This window comes from Lathyrus oleraceus, chromosome 7 (assembly GCF_024323335.1).
Source record: "Lathyrus oleraceus cultivar Zhongwan6 chromosome 7, CAAS_Psat_ZW6_1.0, whole genome shotgun sequence".
Lineage (NCBI taxonomy): Eukaryota > Viridiplantae > Streptophyta > Magnoliopsida > Fabales > Fabaceae > Lathyrus > Lathyrus oleraceus.
Window position 1 is genome coordinate 25,860,434 of NC_066585.1, and position 26,754 is coordinate 25,887,187.

Consider the following 26,754-nt stretch of genomic DNA (forward strand, 5'->3'; position numbering starts at 1 on the left):
TTTTTTCGTCCCCTTCTCTGAATCGCTCTCTCTCAGAAACCCAATCGCCCTCACGAACTCACCTCTCAAACTCTGTCTCGTCCTCTCAACTCACAATCTCACTTAATCGTTACCAACTAAACTCTCTCAAACTCAGACATTCGTTCGAATTCACATGCTCAACAAAAGAAAATCTCACCTTTGGCGACGACGAATCAGGTGAGCTTAAATCTTCCTCCTCAATACTGTTTTTTTGATTTGGGATTTTAGGGTTTGTGGTCTCTTGTTCGCTGTTTCCCTTTTTTGTTTATGGCCGCCTCCCTCTCAAATTTAAATTTAAATAAACTGTTAAAAGAAATATAACTATTAGAATGTATAAAATAAATTTAAATAAGTTGAATATTATAATTAATCATTCTTACATCGTTTTCTTCCATGTGTTCTATTGCAACACGGTACCCTCATAGATGATGACGAGGATTATTTCCGTAATTCATACCTCGTTTGCATCGTCTTGCATATTAAAAAAAACCTTAAAGCGACGTATAAATAATTTTGAGAAACATAAATTGCATTTAAATGAAAATCGTTACCTTAATGCATAAGGATGTGATGGAACCTCGTTACTAACCGGGGCTAACAAGGGTATGCGTGTGAATGCCCGTACAGTTAGTAATACAACACATCCTCCTATGCTCTTGACTCCTTTATGGACTGCCTTGCACATATGTCTATATAGTGTCGTCAGACAAGCAGAACCCCAAATGTATGTATTACATTTTTCTAGGCCTCCTACTAAAGGTAACCAAGAAGAATGCAACAAATTGTGACTCTTATCTGACATTAAAAAAAGTAGCAATTAAAAGTAAAATATAAATTTTTGAATGAAGAATATTTTCTGCCTCGGTCGGGTTAGAGTTATTTTTCAGTTGTGTTAATACTGCTTCTAACCAAACTATTTTAACAGAAGCCCCATTTTTATCCGAAGCTGTTGGTTCGATGCCCAAATTCTCCATGTAAACATCATTGGTTACGTTTGTTGAGCCATTAACAGCTTTACCATTGATTCGGAGACCGAGTAACATACTCACATCCTCTAGTGTGATAGTACATTCACCCGTTGGTAAATGAAAGGTATGTGTCTCGGGTCTCCATCTCTCTAACAATGCAACAATTAATTTAGAACCTACTTTTAGACTTGCAATTTTGGTCACATTTGCAAAACCGGCTAGTTCCAAATACGGTATTATAACCGCACTTGGTTGAATGTATGTATGCGAATGGACCCGGAACCTACCGTCTTGCTGAAATTCAAATAAAAATGGTAATGAATATTTGATGTGATATTTACATATTGAATTTGTGAAATAGATTTGAAAGAGACTTACGTATTCGACAATGTTTGCCGCCGTCCCACGGTGTGATTCACCCATCCATAACAAAGACATTTTGGAATTGAAGATAGTGAATATTTGTAGAGAGTAAATATTTGAAGAGAGTAAGTATTTGTGAAATAGAAATTGTAGGAAGATGATGAGAAAGAATTAGAGAGGAAAGGATTATTTATAGTAGTAAAAAATAATAAATATATAGGTTAGAATTGTAATGGTTGATTGGACAATTAATGGAATGCATGCAAAATATTTTGGCAAGGAATCCTGCAACCAAGAGATTCCCACGCTAATGAGAAATCACACTGCCAAAAAGCCTGCATGTAGACTCGTCCCTTTGATGGACGAGTTAACCTTTGTAATGTATGGGCTCGTCCAATGGAATGACGAGATAATTCATGTGCCGTGTGGGCTCGTCCAATGGAATGACAAGTTTGTTCTTATAGGGTTATGGCTCGTCCAATGAATGGGCGAGCTAGTAAAGGCTAGGGTTCACGCTTTCTCTCTCTTCCAATTGAATGACTAACTACATGTGATTTGTATAGGGTTTGGTTTACTATAAATTGCATTAACATCTTCATTCATTCTCACCAAACCAAATCTACTACATTTATATCTTTACTTATTTTCATCAAACCAAATATTGTACATTCATATCTCCTAAATCAAATCAAATATTCCACATCCATGGCTCAAAGAAATTTAATTGTGTCTATCCATTCCGAAGGGTCCCTTTTCATAGATGCAAATGAGGGATTCTTATTTTGCAATACGAATTTGCATATGTTCAAAATCCACATCAACTCCGACTTCCATCATTTAAAAGACCGTATTGAAAAAAAGTTACAAAGTTATGTTGAAGACATCATTTATCGCCATCCATTATTTAATGGAGATAATAATACCGTCTTTTACATAATGACACCCATTGAGACCGACGAAGATGTCAAGTCGATGTTTCAATGTCATATAACATTATCTCAATTACCCACCATTGAGATATATGTTCGTCTAGTCGAAAATCTTGAAGAACAACCGAGTCACAATGAAAATGTTGAAGAACAACCGACTCACAATGAAAATCTCTGTTATCCAACGCAATCTGTACAGTCACACGACTACGGAATGAGTCAAGCCATTGACGAAGAACCGACTCAAAATAATGAACCTTTCATACCAAATGAAGAGGTAGGCGAGAATAGTGAGGATGATCTTGAGGAGGTTCAATTTGAAGATCTATTTGGTGTTAGCGATGACGATGGCAATGAAGACATCTTCGACACACCGACCGTTGCACTAAGAGCGCAACCAATTAGTTTGTACAACCCACCTGTGCACATGCAAAATATAAGTTTGGATGATGCTGAACCAATCTCCGTTTTCGGAAGTTTCATACCAACTCACAATGCTGACGAAATAAAGGAGGGCATCGAGTATGAAAATAAGGAAGAGTGTGTTCTGGCGTTGCAACAATGACATATAAAACGTAGTCTAGATTTTTCGATGGTTAAATTTGACAATGTACGTTTTGTCATCAAATGTAGAAATTCAACATGCAATTTCAAATGCAGGGTCTCTTTGCGTAAGGGCAACTCAAGGTGGAGAGTTGGTAAGTCTGGTGGGCCTCATACGTGCACAACCACTTCCATGTCACAAGACCATACAAAACTCAGTTCAGAAATGATTAGTAAGAGCATAATGGAGCTTGTAAATCGGGACGCTTCTCTTAAGGTGAAGGTTATCATCGCTCATGTTGCTGAGAAATACAGGTATATCATATCCTACAAAAAGGCATGGATTGCAAAGTGTAAGGCAATTGAGTCGCTGTATGGAAATTGTGAGACATCTTACAACGATCTGCCGCAGTGGATACTGGTAATGAAAATATATCTACCAGGTACCATTATAGAACTACAATCCTTACCTGTGATTTCAAATGATGGTTCTTACTTGGGTGACCAAAGGATATTTCATCGTCTATTTTGGGCGTTTCAACCATGTATACGTGGTTTCTTGTATTGTAAACCTATTGTGCAGGTTGATGGAACATGGTTGTATGGCAAGTACAGAGGGACTCTGTTGATGGCTGTGGCACAGGATGGGAATGAGAACATATTTCCGATAGCGTTCACATTGGTTGAAAGTGAGACAAAGGAAGCTTGGAGTTTCTTTCTTAAGAATTTAAGAATACACGTTACCCCCCAAGCAAACCTGTGTCTAATATCAGACAGGCATGAATCGATAAAGAGTGCATATAACAATCCGGAAAATGGATGGCAGTATCCTCCATCATCACACGTCTATTGCATTTGACACATCGGGCAAAACTTCATGTGCGAGATTAAAGACAAGGATCTGCGCAAAATAGTTGTTAACATGGGTTATGCATTAACAGAGGCAAAATTTAACTACTACCGGGGGGAAATACGAAGAACAAACAACGGCGCTTTATCATGGATAGACAACATCCCTCGGGAGAAGTGGGCAAGGGAATTTGACGGAGGGCAACGCTGGGGTCACATGACAACTAACCTAGCAGAAGCAATGAACTCGGTGCTAAAAGAAACCCGAAACCTTCCAATCACTGCATTGGTCAAATCTACGTACTATCGATTAGGATCACTATCTGGTAGAAGAGGCCATAAATGGACAAAAATGTTAGCCTCTGGGCAGATTTTCACTGATAACTGCAACAAGGGGATGACTGAGGAAGTCATCAAAGCTAACACGCACAACGTCATGCAGTTCGATCGCGAGAGATTTTATTTCATGGTCCAAGAGAAGATTAATCATAACGACGGTCGACCAACCGAAACATTTAGCGTTGATATGAGGAAACAACACTATGACTGTGGGAAATTTCAGGCATTTCACTTACCTTGCTCCCATGTAATCGCAGCATGTTCGAGCATACGCCAGGACTACTCCATTCACATTCCAGACGTCTTCAAAATTCTTAACGTCTTCAAGGTCTATAAGGAGAGTTTCCTAGGACTTCCCCATGAGGAGAATTGGCCACAATATGAAGGATTTACTCTTTGCCACGACGACTTTATGAGAAGGAGGAAGAAAGGGCGCCCAAACAACACCAGGATTAGAACCGAGATGGACGACGTTGAGAAGGAAAAGAGAAGGTGTGGAATTTTCCGTGAAATAGAACACATGCGTAGGAAATGTCCTAATGTTGCAGGACCGTCCCAGCGACCATCCAGATGATTATGTTGTTATTTTAAATATCCGTCCAGATGATTATGTTTTTTTTTAATTATTAACTAGTATGCACGTACTATATATAAACCATTGTGTATTTCTAATGTCTTTTGGGAACAAACAATTATGAAATACATTTGATAATCAAAGGCTTCTGGTTACAAAGCACGACCACATCAACTAAACAACAACAACAACCAACACAAGTGGTAATTAAAAAACTAATCAACAACAACAACCAACACAAGTGGACCTTTAACTCCTCTATTAACTTCACCACTATGTGCCGAAAACATACACCGAACATCTTCATCATTTTCTATACGATCCAGGTAATACATGTACGTACCATCGGGGCTTGCATAAGTCAACATTATGTATGGACAATGATACTCTACTTTCCTCACCTTCATACGACGCTCGCCCAACTGTCGGAAGCCAGTGTGGATGGCTGAAATCAGTGTTCTGAAATTCCATTGCGGATCAAGGCAAACACTGATTTTTTCACCTTGTCCATAAAATACAAGACCCCAAACAGACATTCTTACCAAAAGAAAGGATTTTGTGATCTGAGTTACATTTCTACAAGTCCTATTATTTATAGAAAATTAATACTTGAATACTCGGCCAATCATTGGCTGAGACAGTACAAACACAAAGCAATTGCTCGGTCATTGAAATTTTGGAGGGAAACATATCATTCCCAAAAAATTATTGAAATTTTGGAGGAAAACATATCATTTTTATTATTAATATATAAAAAAAATTATTTTTATTATGAATATTATAAAAAATAATCATTTTTATTATTAATATTTTAATAAAACAATAGTAGAAAACTATTATTTGTATTTTATAAAAATATTAATATTATTTTTAAAAAAATCAATTATATTATTTAAATATAGAATTAATTAGAAAACTATTTTATAATAATTTTAATAAAGTTATTTAATTATATAATACTTTTTAAAATAATAAAAAATAAAAAAAACAACTTCCTTCACTAGCTCGGCCACAGAACACATATAATATAAGAATAGGACTGGATACAGAGGGCAAATATTCCAATCAAAATCAAAGGTCACAGAACACATATCTTTTTTGTTTTTGGCTCTGTTTTCACCCATTTCTGCATTACTGCGTTGTTGTCTTTCTGTGTTTACATTTGATTTTTGTTTTGCATTTCTTTGAAGTGTTTTGGGGTTCTTTGGTATAGTTTGTAATATGTAGAAGATTTGTTTTGAGTGGTTAGTTTTGTTTCTAGTGGGAGAACATTTTAAGTTTTGCATTCTAAGTAATTAGTGATTACATTGTTAGACTGAACTTTTTCTTTGTCGCATGTTGGCTATTTTCCTTTATCAGAATGTGAGTCATTTTATTTATTTAAGTATAATGCTAAAATGCTTATTAAGATATGCATACTGGTATCTTTAGATATGGAACTCTTCCATTTGTTCTATCATTTTTTTTCTTCTTAAAGTTGATCTCAACACATCTCTTCTGAACTTTTGTAATGATTTTGTTTGGTTTTCTAGCTTATAGGATGCAAATAGACTAGGCTAGATCAGATCCTAAAGTTTTAGGGTATTACTTTATCCCCTCTAAGTGGCGGGGATAAACACAGTGAAAACTCTTGAATTTTGCTTACTATAAATTATGATAAAATTTTAAAGTATTACTTTATCTACTCCAAGTGATGGAAATAAACACATTGAAAACTCAGTTTTGTTAAAAGAAAGAAAAACTACACCTACGAATATCAAACCCACTACACTAAAGATCTAGAAGCCACTTCCCTCCACCAGGCCACTTACTAACTAACTGATATTTTAATGCTAACCTTAATATATAAACTAACATAAACTAAAAAACGAATTAAAATAAAAAACTAAATAAAAAAAAACAGTTAGTCTAACCTAATTAAAAACCAGCCGCTTGGCTGCTGGTTTTTTCAAAAAGAGAAATGGATTGGGAATACCAGTGGTAATTAAGTCCTAATTAAGTTCTAATTTAAAGCATGCTTTTTTTTTTTTGTTTTCTTTTATTTTAAAATAACAATAAATGAATAAAAAGTGATAATGAAATAGTAATGAACAAAAATCTTTCAATCTCCTCTCTCGTGTCCTTCCGTCTCTCACCTTCTCATTTTTTCGTCCCCTTCTCTGAATCGCTCTCTCTCAGAAACCCAATCGCCCTCACGAACTCACCTCTCAAACTCTGTCTCGTCCTCTCAACTCACAATCTCACTTAATCGTTACCAACTAAACTCTCTCAAACTCAGACATTCGTTCGAATTCACATGCTCAACAAAAGAAAATCTCACCTTTGGCGACGACGAATCAGGTGAGCTTAAATCTTCCTCCTCAATACTGTTTTTTTGATTTGGGATTTTAGGGTTTGTGGTCTCTTGTTCGCTGTTTCCCTTTTTTGTTTATGGCCGCCTCCCTCTCAAATTTTCGTCTCCCTCTCTGAATCGCTCTGCTTCCTATTTATCTCACAGATTAGGGTTTCAAAAGTGTAATTGGTGTTCAAAGGAGCATCCTGCAAAATCCTCTTTCATGTGCTCAGCTTGGATCGGCCTATTTTGATGCTAAAACCGAAAACGGTAATGTGGACTCCTGCTTTCTCTTCGCTTTTGTCCTCATGCTAATTTGGGAATTCCTTTTGAATTTTAACAGCTTTAATTAATTACCTGTGTTACTGCAGTGAAAATGGAGCATTGGTTTCGGTTCCGTTCTATTACCGTTTTTCTGTTTCTGTTTTAGGTACCGGTAATAGATCCTCGTTTGCCGGAGCCGCCCTGCAAAAGAATTGCCTGCAGCAGATCTGTATTCTTCTATTACTATCTTTCCAGCCATTATCATGGTCAATGCAACAAAAGGCGTCTTCATTTCCTGGTTTCTTCCTATCACTCACTCTTTCCTTTCAATTTTAATCACCTTTTTCCTCTATGCCAAATACTCAATTTCAAACCTTGGGCCAGTTTGTTTTAGCTTTAAAAAAATGAATTTTTTCTTTTTATTTTTGAAAATGGATTTTGCAAAAATATTTTTCAAAATATTACAAGTTTTTCTAAATTTATTTTTTTTATATTAAAAGATTGAATTGTTCATTGTATAACATAAATATACATTAGATCAAAACATAGTTAAAATCACAATTTTTTAAAAAAATTATATCTCAAAAATGATTTTTAGAAAAAGCTATTTGAAATAGCTTCAAAATTAAGTGATTTTTTGAAATTTTGATATCCAAAAAAAAGTTTCCATAAAATGATAAAGTACCTAAAATAAAATTTTAAGAATAACTATGTAAACAAAATTTTCATTTGAAGTTTTTATGAAAAGTTTGTTTGTAAATTTTTTTTACACTAAAATATATAACACTATAAAAATCATTTTTAAAAAAAACCAAAACAAACGGCCCCTTCTTTCCTGAAAGTTGATTTTTTCTTGCAATTTTGTTGCCATTTACAATATTTTAGGGGTTTTCACCTACTTGATCTTTATTAGCATCTAATTTGTAATAATAGGTATTTTTTTTTGTTGTTATTGTGCAGTGACATACCTATGGCTCAATATATCATAAATATGAATGCTTCAATGCCTGCATGTGACAAGTTCATAATACATGTCTTGGATAGTACTCACATGTTTGTTCAACCCCATGTCGAGCTAATGATTCGGAGTCAAATCGCAAAGTTTAGAGAAGACAATACATATGTCAAGCCTTCTTGATTCAATTTCAATTTCATCTTAGGAATATATATGTTATTTTAGTTCTTTATCATGTTGGAAAACACTCTTCTATTGATGTTGATGTTGAAATGCCTTTTGAAAAGTTGTATAGACACATGATACAACTATTTTGGTTAAATTCATAAGGAACTGGTGCACTATAAACATGACCAACTTGATAACATCTATGTTCAGCAGCATGAGTGTGTACACTGTGTATATTGACTTTGACGTTGTGTTTGTTAAGACTTTCTCGAGCATTTCTCGGCAGAGAGAGCTGAAATAGTAGAGGAATGTTAAAACTATTGGAAAGAGGTTATCTAATTAAAATGTGTCTTCTAGTTTTGGCATTTCAGGTATTATGGCTTGATTGTAAACTACTCTTTTACATGATGTTGTGTTTATATAAGATGCTTACAAAAGTGAATCATGTCTGAAAATTGACAGCACCCCTTAACAGCTTGTCAACATGAGGAAGCTCTTGTCTATATAAAGTTCTTTACATGATATTATGCTTTCTCTGTCATTGCAAATTTTAAGCTATTTATTATTATGATGATAATTTTATTATTCTTTCTATGCTGGTGTAGTGCAACCAAAAGTTGGGTAGAATAAAAAAATGATATGTAATATTACCTCATAAAAGGTCTACTGGATCTGATTTCGATCTTCTATTGATATTTGATGTAACTTAGTTTGTTGATTGCATATAGAAAAATTTCACATGCTCTGTATACATTGTGTCTTTCCTGTTTTGATTTTCCTGTTTTGATACTATTCTTTGGTAAGTTGCTGCTGCTTTTTCTGCTTCACTAAATAAAACCTTTTCTTTTGGCATTCCTTATGCCTCTTGGGATACTAAAGTCCAGTTCATAATTGTTTGCCTTGATTATGTTTATATTGTTTGGGCCTTTTCTGGCCTGTTTGCCCATATTTGGGTTTGACTTCTGCTGAATAGTTGATATCTCCAAATGGATTGTCTATATATTGTAGTATTCATTTTTAAACACGAACTCAATTGACTTTCTGTTCACCAAGCATTTACTTCATTTTTAATTACTAAGCTGCTGGCAAAAAGAAATTCATTCTTAATCTTAAGTTACACATGACTTACTCTTTCTATATATTCTAACTATTATTTGCAGTCTGAGTGTAGCAAAATGGATTCATCTAAATTGGGGGGATGATGGCTTAATTACATTATTTGCAGAGACTTGGAAGCTGCTCCGACCTGTGAGTATTATCTCCTACCATCCTTTTTTCCCTTTCTCTATGTTTTAACCACATAATATAAAAGTTCAGTTGGTAAAAGAAAAAGCCGTGATATATGGGACATGTCTAATGAGAGGAATGTTTTATTTATGCTGAGTCTAGCAGCATTAGATTATATTCCATGCCTGTGCATGGACCCTTCTAAACAATCTATGTCTGTTGCCTGTCTCTGACAGAACTCACAAATATAATGGAAGAAATTGTGTATTATTTATGGAATTTGATTGATCATGAAGCTCTACAAGTTGAAAAGATAAACCCGAGTATGAATAATCCTACGAGAGAGATGATTCTCTCCTAAGTCCTACCAGAATTCCTCACAATATGCAAAAATGACCCTCCACCTAGCCTCTCTCCTGCTAATGACATAATCCTGTAGAACAAACTAGACTAACATACTCTTTCCCTTCGCTCCTGGCCCACTTTTCCTCTCCCCGTGCAAACATGCCATATGGCGGTTTCAATCTTCGACTCCTCACAAGTTGAAGGCCCAGGTGTCCTATCAAGCTAATATTTAGCAAATTGACATTTCGGCTAATCCTCATCTTCCCAAGTAGTGTCATCCTAATTATGCCCGTTCCATTTAATCGACAACTGCCTTATTAACTGTCATTCTACTAACTCATCCATTTTGATCTCCAGCCCCACTGGTAACTCAACTCTGCTGAATAAATGAACTCTAGCTGAATCTGGCAGGTTGAGCTTATAAGAACAGCTCCAATCTTCTCAATTATGGGAAATGGTCCAAATTACCGTGGGGCCAATTTTTGATTGATTTTTCTAGCTACTATTTGTTGTTGATGTGGCCTCAGTTTCTAAAACACCCACTCTCCACCTCAAAGTTCAAATCTCTTCTCTTTTGGCCCGCATACCCTTTCATTTGTTGTTGGACTCGGGTTCAAATGGTGCTTCAATTGTCACAGCGCCTCATTTCATCTTATCAACTCTGTTGCCACTGCTTCCGCTCTCGTCCTTCCTAGAGAAAATCTCACCAAAGGAGGTGGTTTTCTCCCATAAACTACAAAAATTGTGGTACCATTGGACCCATGAAAAGTATTGTGTACCATGATAGGACCTGAGATGAGAATGTGGAGTTAAAGAGACTAGTAGTGACTAAATATACTATTGAGGTGTTTAAATAACAATGTAGTCAATAATGGGTCTCCTACAAATAACAGAATCCTCTAGAATAAACCTGCCAACTCACTAAATATAGCTTCTTCTCTTCTCTCCCGGCCCACCCGCTTCTCACGTAAACATGCCATTCTGTGGGCCTCTTAATTGTGGTTTCAATCATTGGCTCCTCATAAGTTAGAGGCCCGGGTATCCTATCAGTCTCCTTCCATTATCTTTATCTTTATCTTGCTAATCATGCTTGCTTTCTTGTATACACTTTCTCAAAACCCCATCTCTGCACTACATCCAAGTGTGTTTTTCTCTGTTCTAGAGATTCCAGCTCTGATTCGTTTTCTGAACTTGAATTAATTAATGGTGCACATATTTTCTGGTAAAACCACACACCAACATAACCTTCCTCTTAATATAATCTGTTACTTACAATGTAATATTTCTTCTAAACAGGGTGGCATTTTTGTGTTGGAACCTCAGCCATGGAAGTCATATGAAAGCAACCGTAATGTCACAGAGGTAACAATTAACTGGCTGTCATTTCTGTGATTATGGATTTCGTAGCTCAAAGGGTATACTTTATACAGTTATCTTGGATCCATTTATTTTGTAAATCAAGTGCATGGCGTGTTTGTGGAAACATTTCCTGAAATTTGAATGTATTATGTTTAGGGGTTTGCTCGTGAGCAAAGCAAGTCCTACCTTTCCAATTGATAAATGCTCTATGTTTTCTTCTGTAACTTCACTTTATGTTGGTGGAGCAACCAATGCATTATCAATATGCTAATACTATTACTATAGCTTTGCTTTTAAATCTCTTTATCACTTTTTACAAAATGAGAAAGGGGCTAGTATTGAGTCATTTTTTCTCCATTATGCAGAATACTTCTGCTAACTTCCGTAATATTAAGTTTCGACCAGAAGAGTTTCAGGAAATACTGCTAGATAAGGTTTGTTTTAAATACTTCAGGAATGATATTTTGAAGTCTGCTCCATTTATAAGCATTCCTTTTGTTTTGCCAATTTATTTATTACAATTTTGTTTAGATAGTAATGGATAATATTTAACTTATTTGTAGATTGGATTTAGAACAGTAGAAGCAATCACTTCAGATTTGTCAGGTAGTACAGTTGGTTTCAACAGACCAATTTTGGTTTTTCAGAAATAACGAATGCAGAATGCCATGTGATGAGTAAATGTGATTCTTCTCAGCAGAGAAGTAGCTGTTATATATTTTGAGATCAGAAGCTTGCATGCCATGAAACTGCTGTTCAAGATGATGAATGACATGCATGGAAGCAAATTTTTGGTTAAATGAAAATGCAGTGTCTAATAGAATGAGATATAATTTATTGTATTATAAAAATATTTAAAGAATTAATTAATTTTATTTTGTTTCAGTTTACTTGCTATTTTTTTTTTGGTTTTCACCACCTGTATCTCGTCCATTGGACCGACTAATTCGGTTCGAAGGTCAGTTCTAACCTCAAGGGATTCCAATCCCCTCCCAATCGTGGGACCGATTTTGTGTTCAATGATGGTCTTGCTTTATGTAGATGCTTTTTTTCTTTTGGTCTAAGTTAGCAATTGTGGAATTAATTGGACCTTGAAATGTCTATGAAAGTAACGTTCAGCAATCACTTTCACAGAATATAATATAGCGGGCAAGAGCACAGAAGTCAAATATAGCAAAACAGAATTATGATCAACAAGTACCTCATTACTTTTTCTTTCTACGTTTTCTTCGTTTGTTAACGGTCCTCATTATGGCATTTTAGGACCAAAACTGCACTCATTCCTTATATATATCAACACCATTGTGTAGTATTCCACCTCATTCAACATCAAACTATGGATACTCACACTTTCCATTATCTTCTTTTCACCCCAAACTCTCACATTCATACAAAAGCCAGAACTGACATTGGCAATTCTCATGTCCATCCGCATGGGACTTTTTTCCCATAATGCCCCAATGTTGAAATAATTTTCCCACAATACCCCAGTTTGATTTTTTTTTTCCAAACTGTCTCATTTTTTTATTTGGGCTCGTCCATTCATTGGACGAGTTGATGAAGGACTTTTTTTGCTGGGTAGGTTCGGTCATTCATTGGCCGAGCTAGTGAAGGGAGTGTTTTTATTTTTTATTTTTTATTATTTTAAAAAGTATTATATAATTAAATAATTTTATTAAAATTATTATTAAATAGTTTTCTAATTAGTTCTATATTTAAATAATATAATTAAATTTTTAAAAAATAATAATAATATTTTTATAAAAACATTTAAAATAAAATTCTAATAATAATAGTTTTTTATAATAATAATAGTTTTCTAATATTGTTTTTTTTAAATATTAATAATAAAATATATTTTTTTTTAATATTAATAATAGAAATGATTTATTTTTTTAAGAATTACAATGGAAGAAATACATTTTATTCATATAATGGAAAAAATATTTTATTGATATAATGGAAGAAGTACATTTTATTTATAGTGACCGCCTGTTCCACATTTTGTGCCAACTTTTTTGCGTTTTTCCTTGCCCAAGTCTTCTTGTCTTTGTCTTGCGGGAGACGGAGATGAGTCGGAAGACAATTCATCATGGGCGTCTTGTTGTTGATGTTGTTGTTGACTTTGATGTTGTTGTGATGTGTTTGGAGGCATATCCATAATGTCGAGATCTTGAATGCGAAAAGAAGGGATATTCATTAGATGATCATCGGTGAGGTCATAGTTGGGTAGTGAATGTGAGAGTTATGTGTAGGTGCTGGGTTGGGTGTGTTGGATAGGAGGATAATAGACATCATCAGGGTTGTATGTAGGAGTGGGCTGTGCGAATGTGGTGTTAGATGTTTGGGGTTGAGAATGAGGGTTTGAGTATTCAAAGTTGGGTTGAGGAATTGGAGTGTATTGTATGGGTGGGCGTAGGTTGGTTTGTTGTTGATATTGTTGGTTGTAATAGTAGTTTGTTTGAGGGAATGGAGTGTGGGGATTATGGTGTTGGGTTAAGGTGGAATAAATTGTGTGTTGTTGTGTGGTCTGGGTGTGTTGGTAAGTTTGTTGAGCTGAGGATGATGGTTGGTTATGTTGTTGTGGGGGTGATGTTGTTTGTTGGATTGAAGAAGCTACACGTTGATGTGGATCATTCAAAAACTGTGTTGGAGCAACGTGTATAAAAGGAATTGATAAAAACCAATTCATGTATTCTCTATCCGGCTTAGACTCACCAATTACCGAGTTTCCTTGTAACACCAAATGCCTTCTTCTTTTCCATTCTTTTAGCTCTTCTTTGTTTAAATCTTGCCAATGTGTGTCCCAAGCTTGGACCATAGTCATGTTATGGTGTTCACTTAGACATCTTGGCTGAGATGGTATTTGTTGTTCAAATCCAAATTGGAGTTTGACTCGATCCGTCTGATGCATCTCAACGGTAAAGAAACATACCATATATGTTGTTGCACTCCAAACTCGGCTGTCATTGTAATCAGACACTGGATATTGTACGTACGACCTCCAAATAAACTGTTAAAAGAAATATAACTATTAGAATGTATAAAATAAATTTAAATAAGTTGAATATTATAATTAATCATTCTTACATCGTTTTCTTCCATGTGTTCTATTGCAACACGGTACCCTCGTAGATGATGACGAGGATTATTTCCGTAATTCATACCTCGTTTGCACCGTCTTGCATATTAAAAAAAAACCTTAAAGCGACGTATAAATAATTTTGAGAAACATAAATTGCATTTAAATGAAAATCGTTACCTTAATGCATAAGGATGTGATGGAACCTCGTTACTAACCGGGGCTAACAAGGGTATGCGTGTGAATGCCCGTACAGTTAGTAATACAACACATCCTCCTATGCTCTTGACTCCTTTATGGACTGCCTTGCACATATGTCTATATAGTGTCGTCAGACAAGCAGAACCCCAACTGTATGTATTACATTTTTCTAAGCCTCCTACTAAAGGTAACCAAGAAGAATGCAACAAATTGTGACTCTTATCTGACATTAAAAAAAGTAGCAATTAAAAGTAAAATATAAATTTTTGAATGAAGAATATTTTCTGCCTCGGTCGGGTTAGAGTTATTTTTCAGTTGTGTTAATACTGCTTCTAACCAAACTATTTTAACAGAAGCCCCATTTTTATCCGAAGCTGTTGGTTCGATGCCCAAATTCTCCATGTAAACATCATTGGTTACGTTTGTTGTGCCATTAACAGCTTTACCATTGATTCGGAGACCGAGTAACATACTCACATCCTCTAGTGTGATAGTACATTCACCCGTTGGTAAATGAAAGGTATGTGTCTCGGGTCTCCATCTCTCTAACAATGCAACAATTAATTTAGAATCTACTTTTAGACTTGCAATTTTGGTCACATTTGCAAAACCGGCTAGTTCCAAATACGGTATTATAACCGCACTTGGTTGAATGTATGTATGCGAATGGACCCGGAACCTACCGTCTTGCTGAAATTCAAATAAAAATGGTAATGAATATTTGATGTGATATTTACATATTGAATTTGTGAAATAGATTTGAAAGAGACTTACGTATTCGACAATGTTTGTCGCCGTCCCACGGTGTGATTCACCCATCCATAACAAAGACATTTTGGAATTGAAGATAGTGAATATTTGTAGAGAGTAAATATTTGAAGAGAGTAAGTATTTGTGAAATAGAAATTGTAGGAAGATGATGAGAAAGAATTAGAGAGGAAAGGATTATTTATAGTAGTAAAAAATAATAAATATATAGGTTAGAATTGTAATGGTTGATTGGACAATTAATGGAATGCATGCAAAATATTTTGGCAAGGAATCCTGCAACCAAGAGATTCCCACGCTAATGAGAAATCACACTGCCAAAAAGCCTGCATGTAGACTCGTCCCTTTGATGGACGAGTTAACCTTTCTAATGTATGGGCTCGTCCAATGGAATGACGAGATAATTCATGTGCCGTGTGGGCTCGTCCAATGGAATGACAAGTTTGTTCTTCTAGGGTTATGGCTCGTCCAATGAATGGGCGAGCTAGTAAAGGCTAGGGTTCACGCTTTCTCTCTCTTCCAATTGAATGACTAACTACATGTGATTTGTATAGGGTTTGGTTTACTATAAATTGCATTAACATCTTCATTCATTCTCACCAAACCAAATCTACTACATTTATATCTTTACTTATTTTCATCAAACCAAATATTGTACATTCATATCTCCTAAATCAAATCAAATATTCCACATCCATGGCTCAAAGAAATTTAATTGTGTCTATCCATTCCGAAGGGTCCCTTTTCATAGATGCAAATGAGGGATTCTTATTTTGCAATACGAATTTGCATATGTTCAAAATCCACATCAACTCCGACTTCCATCATTTAAAAGACCGTATTGAAAAAAAGTTACAAAGTTATGTTGAAGACATCATTTATCGCCATCCATTATTTAATGGAGATAATAATACCGTCTTTTACATAATGACACCCATTGAGACCGACGAAGATGTCAAGTCGATGTTTCAATGTCATATAACATTATCTCAATTACCCACCATTGAGATATATGTTCGTCTAGTCGAAAATCTTGAAGAACAACCGAGTCACAATGAAAATGTTGAAGAACAACCGACTCACAATGAAAATCTCTGTTATCCAACGCAATCTGTACAGTCACACGACTACGGAATGAGTCAAGCCATTGACGAAGAACCGACTCAAAATAATGAACCTTTCATACCAAATGAAGAGGTAGGCGAGAATAGTGAGGATGATCTTGAGGAGGTTCAATTTGAAGATCTATTTGGTGTTAGCGATGACGATGGCAATGAAGACATCTTCGACACACCGACCGTTGCACTAAGAGCGCAACCAATTAGTTTGTACAACCCACTTGTGCACATGCAAAATATAAGTTTGGATGATGCTGAACCAATCTCCATTTTCGGAAGTTTCATACCAACTCACAATGCTGACGAAATAAAGGAGGGCATCGAGTATGAAAATAAGGAAGAGTGTGTTCTGGCGTTGCAACAATGACATATAAAACGTAGTCTAGATTTTTCGATGGTTAAATTTGACAATGTACGTTTTGTCATCAAATGTAGAAATTCAACATGCAATTTCAAATGCAGGGTCTCTTTGCGTAAGGGCAACTCAAGGTGGAGAGTTGGTAAGTCTGGTGGGCCTCATACGTGCACAACCACTTCCATGTCACAAGACCATACAAAACTCAGTTCAGAAATGATTAGTAAGAGCATAATGGAGCTTGTAAATCGGGACGCTTCTCTTAAGGTGAAGGTTATCATCGCTCATGTTGCTGAGAAATACAGGTATATCATATCCTACAAAAAGGCATGGATTGCAAAGTGTAAGGCAATTGAGTCGCTGTATGGAAATTGTGAGACATCTTACAACGATCTGCCGCAGTGGATACTGGTAATGAAAATATATCTACCAGGTACCATTATAGAACTACAATCCTTACCTGTGATTTCAAATGATGGTTCTTACTTGGGTGACCAAAGGATATTTCATCGTCTATTTTGGGCGTTTCAACCATGTATACGTGGTTTCTTGTATTGTAAACCTATTGTGCAGGTTGATGGAACATGGTTGTATGGCAAGTACAGAGGGACTCTGTTGATGGCTGTGGCACAGAATGGGAATGAGAACATATTTCCGATAGCGTTCACATTGGTTGAAAGTGAGACAAAGGAAGCTTGGAGTTTCTTTCTTAAGAATTTAAGAATACACGTTACCCCCCAAGAAAACCTGTGTCTAATATCAGACAGGCATGAATCGATAAAGAGTGCATATAACAATCCGGAAAATGGATGGCAGTATCCTCCATCATCACACGTCTATTGCATTTGACACATCGGGCAAAACTTCATGTGCGAGATTAAAGACAAGGATCTGTGCAAAATAGTTGTTAACATGGGTTATGCATTAACAGAGGCAAAATTTAACTACTACCGGGGGGAAATACGAAGAACAAACAACGGCGCTTTATCATGGATAGACAACATCCCTCGGGAGAAGTGGGCAAGGGAATTTGACGGAGGGCAACGCTGGGGTCACATGACAACTAACCTAGCAGAAGCAATGAACTCGGTGCTAAAAGAAACCCGAAACCTTCCAATCACTGCATTGGTCAAATCTACGTACTATCGATTAGGATCACTATCTGGTAGAAGAGGCCATAAATGGACAAAAATGTTAGCCTCTGGGCAGATTTTCACTGATAACTGCAACAAGGGGATGACTGAGGAAGTCATCAAAGCTAACACGCACAACGTCATGCAGTTCGATCGCGAGAGATTTTATTTCATGGTCCAAGAGAAGATTAATCATAACGACGGTCGACCAACCGAAACATTTAGCGTTGATATGAGGAAACAACACTATGACTGTGGGAAATTTCAGGCATTTCACTTACCTTGCTCCCATGTAATCGCAGCATGTTCGAGCATACGCCAGGACTACTCCATTCACATTCCAGACGTCTTCAAAATTCTTAACGTCTTCAAGGTCTATAAGGAGAGTTTCCTAGGACTTCCCCATGAGGAGAATTGGCCACAATATGAAGGATTTACTCTTTGCCACGACGACTTTATGAGAAGGAGGAAGAAAGGGCGCCCAAACAACACCAGGATTAGAACCGAGATGGACGACGTTGAGAAGGAAAAGAGAAGGTGTGGAATTTTCCGTGAAATAGAACACATGCGTAGGAAATGTCCTAATGTTGCAGGACCGTCCCAGCGACCATCCAGATGATTATGTTGTTATTTTAAATATCCGTCCAGATGATTATGTTTTTTTAATTATTAACTAGTATGCACGTACTATATATAAACCATTGTGTATTTCTAATGTCTTTTGGGAACAAACAATTATGAAATACATTTGATAATCAAAGGCTTCTGGTTACAAAGCACGACCACATCAACTAAACAACAACAACAACCAACACAAGTGGTAATTAAAAAACTAATCAACAACAACAACCAACACAAGTGGACCTTTAACTCCTCTATTAACTTCACCACTATGTGCCGAAAACATACACCGAACATCTTCATCATTTTCTATACGATCCAGGTAATACATGTACGTACCATCGGGGCTTGCATAAGTCAACATTATGTATGGACAATGATACTCTACTTTCCTCACCTTCATACGACGCTCGCCCAACTGTCGGAAGCCAGTGTGGATGGCTGAAATCAATGTTCTGAAATTCCATTGCGGATCAAGGCAAACACTGATTTTTTCACCTTGTCCATAAAATACAAGACCCCAAACAGACATTCTTACCAAAAGAAAGGATTTTGTGATCTGAGTTACATTTCTACAAGTCCTATTATTTATAGAAAATTAATACTTGAATACTCGGCCAATCATTGGCTGAGACAGTACAAACACAAAGCAATTGCTCGGTCATTGAAATTTTGGAGGGAAACATATCATTCCCAAAAAATTATTGAAATTTTGGAGGAAAACATATCATTTTTATTATTAATATATAAAAAAAATTATTTTTATTATGAATATTATAAAAAATAATCATTTTTATTATTAATATTTTAATAAAACAATAGTAGAAAACTATTATTTGTATTTTATAAAAATATTAATATTATTTTTAAAAAAATCAATTATATTATTTAAATATAGAATTAATTAGAAAACTATTTTATAATAATTTTAATAAAGTTATTTAATTATATAATACTTTTTAAAATAATAAAAAATAAAAAAAACAACTTCCTTCACTAGCTCGGCCACAGAACACATATAATATAAGAATAGGACTGGATACAGAGGGCAAATATTCCAATCAAAATCAAAGGTCACAGAACACATATCTTTTTTGTTTTTGGCTCTGTTTTCACCCATTTCTGCATTACTGCGTTGTTGTCTTTCTGTGTTTACATTTGATTTTTGTTTTGCATTTCTTTGAAGTGTTTTGGGGTTCTTTGGTATAGTTTGTAATATGTAGAAGATTTGTTTTGAGTGGTTAGTTTTGTTTCTAGTGGGAGAACATTTTAAGTTTTGCATTCTAAGTAATTAGTGATTACATTGTTAGACTGAACTTTTTTCTTTGTCGCATGTTGGCTATTTTCCTTTATCAGAATGTGAGTCATTTTATTTATTTAAGTATAATGCTAAAATGCTTATTAAGATATGCATACTGGTATCTTTAGATATGGAACTCTTCCATTTGTTCTATCATTTTTTTTCTTCTTAAAGTTGATCTCAACACATCTCTTCTGAACTTTTGTAATGATTTTGTTTGGTTTTCTAGCTTATAGGATGCAAATAGACTAGGCTAGATCAGATCCTAAAGTTTTAGGGTATTACTTTATCCCCTCTAAGTGGCGGGGATAAACACAGTGAAAGTATTACTTTATCTACTCCAAGTGATGGAAATAAACACATTGAAAACTCAGTTTTGTTAAAAGAAAGAAAAACTACACCTACGAATATCAAACCCACTACACTAAAGATCTAGAAGCCACTTCCCTCCACCAGGCCACTTACTAACTAACTGATATTTTAATGCTAACCTTAATATATAAACTAACATAAACTAAAAAACGAATTAAAATAAAAAACTAAATAAAAAAAAACAGTTAGTCTAACCTAATTAAAAACCAGCCGCTTGGCGGTTGGTTTTTTCAAAAAGAGAAATGGATTGGGAATACCAGTGGTAATTAAGTCCTAATTAAGTTCTAATTTAAAGCATGCTTTTTTTTTTTGTTTTCTTTTATTTTAAAATAACAATAAATGAATAAAAAGTGATAATGAAATAGTAATGAACAAAAATCTTTCAATCTCCTCTCTCGTGTCCTTCCGTCTCTCACCTTCTCATTTTTTCGTCCCCTTCTCTGAATCGCTCTCTCTCAGAAACCCAATCGCCCTCACGAACTCACCTCTCAAACTCTGTCTCGTCCTCTCAACTCACAATCTCACTTAATCGTTACCAACTAAACTCTCTCAAACTCAGACATTCGTTCGAATTCACATGCTCAACAAAAGAAAATCTCACCTTTGGCGACGACGAATCAGGTGAGCTTAAATCTTCCTCCTCAATACTGTTTTTTTGATTTGGGATTTTAGGGTTTGTGGTCTCTTGTTCGCTGTTTCCCTTTTTTGTTTATGGCCGCCTCCCTCTCAAATTTTCGTCTCCCTCTCTGAATCGCTCTGCTTCCTATTTATCTCACAGATTAGGGTTTCAAAAGTGTAATTGGTGTTCAAAGGAGCATCCTGCAAAATCCTCTTTCATGTGCTCAGCTTGGATCGGCCTATTTTGATGCTAAAACCGAAAACGGTAATGTGGACTCCTGCTTTCTCTTCGCTTTTGTCCTCATGCTAATTTGGGAATTCCTTTTGAATTTTAACAGCTTTAATTAATTACCTGTGTTACTGCAGTGAAAATGGAGCATTGGTTTCGGTTCCGTTCTATTACCGTTTTTCTGTTTCTGTTTTAGGTACCGGTAATAGATCCTCGTTTGCCGGAGCCGCCCTGCAAAAGAATTGCCTGCAGCAGATCTGTATTCTTCTATTACTATCTTTCCAGCCATTATCATGGTCAATGCAACAAAAGGCGTCTTCATTTCCTGGTTTCTTCCTATCACTCACTCTTTCCTTTCAATTTTAATCACGTTTTTCCTCTATGCCAAATACTCAATTTCAAACCTTGGGCCAGTTTGTTTTAGCTTTAAAAAAATGAATTTTTTCTTTTTATTTTTGAAAATGGATTTTGCAAAAATATTTTTCAAAATATTACAAGTTTTTCTAAATTTATTTTTTTTATATTAAAAGATTGAATTGTTCATTGTATAACATAAATATACATTAGATCAAAACATAGTTAAAATCACAATTTTTTAAAAAAATTATATCTCAAAAATGATTTTTAGAAAAAGCTATTTGAAATAGCTTCAAAATTAAGTGATTTTTTGAAATTTTGATATCCAAAAAAAGTTTCCATAAAATGATAAAGTACCTAAAATAAAATTTTAAGAATAACTATGTAAACAAAATTTTCATTTGAAGTTTTTATGAAAAGTTTGTTTGTAAATTTTTTTTACACTAAAATATATAACACTATAAAAATCATTTTTAAAAAAAACCAAAACAAACGGCCCCTTCTTTCCTGAAAGTTGATTTTTTCTTGCAATTTTGTTGCCATTTACAATATTTTAGGGGTTTTCACCTACTTGATCTTTATTAGCATCTAATTTGTAATAATAGGTATTTTTTTTTGTTGTTATTGTGCAGTGACATACCTATGGCTCAATATATCATAAATATGAATGCTTCAATGCCTGCATGTGACAAGTTCATAATACATGTCTTGGATAGTACTCACATGTTTGTTCAACCCCATGTCGAGCTAATGATTCGGAGTCAAATCGCAAAGTTTAGAGAAGACAATACATATGTCAAGCCTTCTTGATTCAATTTCAATTTCATCTTAGGAATATATATGTTATTTTAGTTCTTTATCATGTTGGAAAACACTCTTCTATTGATGTTGATGTTGAAATGCCTTTTGAAAAGTTGTATAGACACATGATACAACTATTTTGGTTAAATTCATAAGGAACTGGTGCACTATAAACATGACCAACTTGATAACATCTATGTTCAGCAGCATGAGTGTGTACACTGTGTATATTGACTTTGACGTTGTGTTTGTTAAGACTTTCTCGAGCATTTCTCGGCAGAGAGAGCTGAAATAGTAGAGGAATGTTAAAACTATTGGAAAGAGGTTATCTAATTAAAATGTGTCTTCTAGTTTTGGCATTTCAGGTATTATGGCTTGATTGTAAACTACTCTTTTACATGATGTTGTGTTTATATAAGATGCTTACAAAAGTGAATCATGTCTGAAAATTGACAGCACCCCTTAACAGCTTGTCAACATGAGGAAGCTCTTGTCTATATAAAGTTCTTTACATGATATTATGCTTTCTCTGTCATTGCAAATTTTAAGCTATTTATTATTATGATGATAATTTTATTATTCTTTCTATGCTGGTGTAGTGCAACCAAAAGTTGGGTAGAATAAAAAAATGATATGTAATATTACCTCATAAAAGGTCTACTGGATCTGATTTCGATCTTCTATTGATATTTGATGTAACTTAGTTTGTTGATTGCATATAGAAAAATTTCACATGCTCTGTATACATTGTGTCTTTCCTGTTTTGATTTTCCTGTTTTGATACTATTCTTTGGTAAGTTGCTGCTGCTTTTTCTGCTTCACTAAATAAAACCTTTTCTTTTGGCATTCCTTATGCCTCTTGGGATACTAAAGTCCAGTTCATAATTGTTTGCCTTGATTATGTTTATATTGTTTGGGCCTTTTCTGGCCTGTTTGCCCATATTTGGGTTTGACTTCTGCTGAATAGTTGATATCTCCAAATGGATTGTCTATATATTGTAGTATTCATTTTTAAACACGAACTCAATTGACTTTCTGTTCACCAAGCATTTACTTCATTTTTAATTACTAAGCTGCTGGCAAAAAGAAATTCATTCTTAATCTTAAGTTACACATGACTTACTCTTTCTATATATTCTAACTATTATTTGCAGTCTGAGTGTAGCAAAATGGATTCATCTAAATTGGGGGGATGATGGCTTAATTACATTATTTGCAGAGACTTGGAAGCTGCTCCGACCTGTGAGTATTATCTCCTACCATCCTTTTTTCCCTTTCTCTATGTTTTAACCACATAATATAAAAGTTCAGTTGGTAAAAGAAAAAGCCGTGATATATGGGACATGTCTAATGAGAGGAATGTTTTATTTATGCTGAGTCTAGCAGCATTAGATTATATTCCATGCCTGTGCATGGACCCTTCTAAACAATCTATGTCTGTTGCCTGTCTCTGACAGAACTCACAAATATAATGGAAGAAATTGTGTATTATTTATGGAATTTGATTGATCATGAAGCTCTACAAGTTGAAAAGATAAACCCGAGTATGAATAATCCTACGAGAGAGATGATTCTCTCCTAAGTCCTACCAGAATTCCTCACAATATGCAAAAATGACCCTCCACCTAGCCTCTCTCCTGCTAATGACATAATCCTGTAGAACAAACTAGACTAACATACTCTTTCCCTTCGCTCCTGGCCCACTTTTCCTCTCCCCGTGCAAACATGCCATATGGCGGTTTCAATCTTCGACTCCTCACAAGTTGAAGGCCCAGGTGTCCTATCAAGCTAATATTTAGCAAATTGACATTTCGGCTAATCCTCATCTTCCCAAGTAGTGTCATCCTAATTATGCCCGTTCCATTTAATCGACAACTGCCTTATTAACTGTCATTCTACTAACTCATCCATTTTGATCTCCAGCCCCACTGGTAACTCAACTCTGCTGAATAAATGAACTCTAGCTGAATCTGGCAGGTTGAGCTTATAAGAACAGCTCCAATCTTCTCAATTATGGGAAATGGTCCAAATTACCGTGGGGCCAATTTTTGATTGATTTTTCTAGCTACTATTTGTTGTTGATGTGGCCTCAGTTTCTAAAACACCCACTCTCCACCTCAAAGTTCAAATCTCTTCTCTTTTGGCCCGCACACCCTTTCATTTGTTGTTGGACTCGGGTTCAAATGGTGCTTCAATTGTCACAGCGCCTCATTTCATCTCATCAACTCTGTTGCCACTGCTTCCGCTCTCGTCCTTCCTAGAGAAAATCTCACCAAAGGAGGTGGTTTTCTCCCATAAACTACAAAAATTGTGGTACCATTGGACCCATGAAAAGTATTGTGTACCATGATAGGACCTGAGATGAGAATGTGGAGTTAAAGAGACTAGTAGTGACTAAATATACTATTGAGGTGTTTAAATAACAATGTAGTCAATAATGGGTCTCCTACAAATAACAGAATCCTCTAGAATAAACCTGCCAACTCACTAAATATAGCTTCTTCTCTTCTCTCCCGGCCCACCCGCTTCTCACGTAAACATGCCATTCTGTGGGCCTCTTAATTGTGGTTTCAATCATTGGCTCCTCATAAGTTAGAGGCCCGGGTATCCTATCAGTCTCCTTCCATTATCTTTATCTTTATCTTGCTAATCATGCTTGCTTTCTTGTATACACTTTCTCAAAACCCCATCTCTGCACTACATCCAAGTGTGTTTTTCTCTGTTCTAGAGATTCCAGCTCTGATTCGTTTTCTGAACTTGAATTAATTAATGGTGCACATATTTTCTGGTAAAACCACACACCAACATAACCTTCCTCTTAATATAATCTGTTACTTACAATGTAATATTTCTTCTAAACAGGGTGGCATTTTTGTGTTGGAACCTCAGCCATGGAAGTCATATGAAAGCAACCGTAATGTCACAGAGGTAACAATTAACTGGCTGTCATTTCTGTGATTATGGATTTCGTAGCTCAAAGGGTATACTTTATACAGTTATCTTGGATCCATTTATTTTGTAAATCAAGTGCATGGCGTGTTTGTGGAAACATTTCCTGAAATTTGAATGTATTATGTTTAGGGGTTTGCTCGTGAGCAAAGCAAGTCCTACCTTTCCAATTGATAAATGCTCTATGTTTTCTTCTGTAACTTCACTTTATGTTGGTGGAGCAACCAATGCATTATCAATATGCTAATACTATTACTATAGCTTTGCTTTTAAATCTCTTTATCACTTTTTACAAAATGAGAAAGGGGCTAGTATTGAGTCATTTTTTCTCCATTATGCAGAATACTTCTGCTAACTTCCGTAATATTAAGTTTCGACCAGAAGAGTTTCAGGAAATACTGCTAGATAAGGTTTGTTTTAAATACTTCAGGAATGATATTTTGAAGTCTGCTCCATTTATAAGCATTCCTTTTGTTTTGCCAATTTATTTATTACAATTTTGTTTAGATAGTAATGGATAATATTTAACTTATTTGTAGATTGGATTTAGAACAGTAGAAGCAATCACTTCAGATTTGTCAGGTAGTACAGTTGGTTTCAACAGACCAATTTTGGTTTTTCAGAAATAACGAATGCAGAATGCCATGTGATGAGTAAATGTGATTGATTCTTCTCAGCAGAGAAGTAGCTGTTATATATTTTGAGATCAGAAGCTTGCATGCCATGAAACTGCTGTTCAAGATGATGAATGACATGCATGGAAGCAAATTTTTGGTTAAATGAAAATGCAGTGTCTAATAGAATGAGATATAATTTATTGTATTATAAAAATATTTAAAGAATTAATTATTTTTATTTTTATTTTGTTTCAGTTTACTTGCTATTTTTTTTTGGTTTTCACCACCTGTATCTCGTCCATTGGACCGACTAATTCGGTTCGAAGGTCAGTTCTAACCTCAAGGGATTCCAATCCCCTCCCAATCGTGGGACCGATTTTGTGTTCAATGATGGTCTTGCTTTATGTAGATGCTTTTTTTCTTTTGGTCTAAGTTAGCAATTGTGGAATTAATTGGACCTTGAAATGTCTATGAAAGTAACGTTCAGCAATCACTTTCACAGAATATAATATAGCGGGCAAGAGCACAGAAGTCAAATATAGCAAAACAGAATTATGATCAACAAGTACCTCATTACTTTTTCTTTCTACGTTTTCTTCGTTTGTTAACGGTCCTCATTATGGCATTTTAGGACCAAAACTGCACTCATTCCTTATATATATCAACACCATTGTGTAGTATTCCACCTCATTCAACATCAAACTATGGATACTCACACTTTCCATTATCTTCTTTTCACCCCAAACTCTCACATTCATACAAAAGCCAATTATGATCATATGAAGAGTGTCCTGCTTCATATTCTCTAGTTGAAGACGCTTAGGCAACTGTCATACCCCGATTTTGACCCTGAAATTTTTTCATTTTTTCTTTTATTTTTTGCATTTTGCATACATTCATCAGTATAAAACGGATTTTAATATCTTAATTGTCAATTGTCAATTTAATATCTTAAGTTTAATTCCAATTGTCAATTTAATCTTAATTGTTTATTTTT

At 35.1% G+C, this 26,754-nt stretch overlaps 4 protein-coding genes and 1 long non-coding RNA gene across 21 annotated transcripts in view; 3 read left to right on the forward strand and 2 right to left on the reverse strand.

Moving 5' to 3' along the window:
- LOC127100852 (probable RNA methyltransferase At5g51130) overlaps positions 1-26,754 on the reverse strand; it is a 50,275-nt gene that overhangs the window by 1,528 nt on the left and 21,993 nt on the right. The window lies entirely within an intron of this gene.
- LOC127100856 (general transcription and DNA repair factor IIH subunit TFB5-like) lies at positions 32-22,384 on the forward strand. Of its 8 annotated transcripts, none has more exons than XM_051038168.1 (4): positions 32-198; positions 20,965-21,069; positions 21,171-21,361; positions 22,023-22,384. In XM_051038168.1, the coding sequence occupies exons 3-4, from the start codon at positions 21,327-21,329 to the stop codon at positions 22,198-22,200; spliced, it is 213 nt and encodes a 70-aa protein (XP_050894125.1). In that variant the 5' UTR covers positions 32-198; positions 20,965-21,069; positions 21,171-21,326; the 3' UTR covers positions 22,201-22,384. The 8 variants fall into 8 exon arrangements, with proteins under 8 accessions (XP_050894125.1, XP_050894123.1, XP_050894124.1 ...); XM_051038166.1 differs by having other exon boundaries at positions 21,230-21,361; XM_051038167.1 differs by lacking the exon at positions 32-198 and adding an exon at positions 6,717-6,926.
- On the forward strand, positions 87-8,504 carry LOC127100855 (general transcription and DNA repair factor IIH subunit TFB5-like). Of its 4 annotated transcripts, none has more exons than XM_051038158.1 (4): positions 87-198; positions 7,084-7,188; positions 7,349-7,480; positions 8,143-8,504. In XM_051038158.1, the coding sequence occupies exons 3-4, from the start codon at positions 7,446-7,448 to the stop codon at positions 8,318-8,320; spliced, it is 213 nt and encodes a 70-aa protein (XP_050894115.1). In that variant the 5' UTR covers positions 87-198; positions 7,084-7,188; positions 7,349-7,445; the 3' UTR covers positions 8,321-8,504. The 4 variants fall into 4 exon arrangements, with proteins under 4 accessions (XP_050894115.1, XP_050894117.1, XP_050894114.1 ...); XM_051038160.1 differs by having other exon boundaries at positions 135-198; positions 7,290-7,480; XM_051038157.1 differs by lacking the exon at positions 87-198 and adding an exon at positions 6,815-6,926.
- Positions 9,111-26,011, forward strand: LOC127100858 (uncharacterized). Of its 3 annotated transcripts, none has more exons than XR_007794518.1 (4): positions 9,111-9,553; positions 11,174-11,239; positions 25,482-25,550; positions 25,680-26,011. It is a non-coding gene; the product is annotated as an uncharacterized LOC127100858 (long non-coding RNA). The 3 variants fall into 3 exon arrangements; XR_007794517.1 differs by lacking the exon at positions 11,174-11,239 and adding an exon at positions 25,054-25,119; XR_007794516.1 differs by lacking the exons at positions 9,111-9,553; positions 11,174-11,239 and adding exons at positions 22,991-23,433; positions 25,054-25,119.
- Positions 13,232-14,692, reverse strand: LOC127100851 (serine/threonine-protein phosphatase 7 long form homolog). Its single transcript, XM_051038142.1, has 3 exons — positions 14,499-14,692; positions 14,327-14,417; positions 13,232-14,249 (listed from the first exon to the last, which is right to left on the reverse strand). Exons 1-3 carry the CDS (start codon positions 14,630-14,632, stop codon positions 13,482-13,484), a joined length of 993 nt encoding a protein of 330 aa, XP_050894099.1. The 5' UTR covers positions 14,633-14,692; the 3' UTR covers positions 13,232-13,481.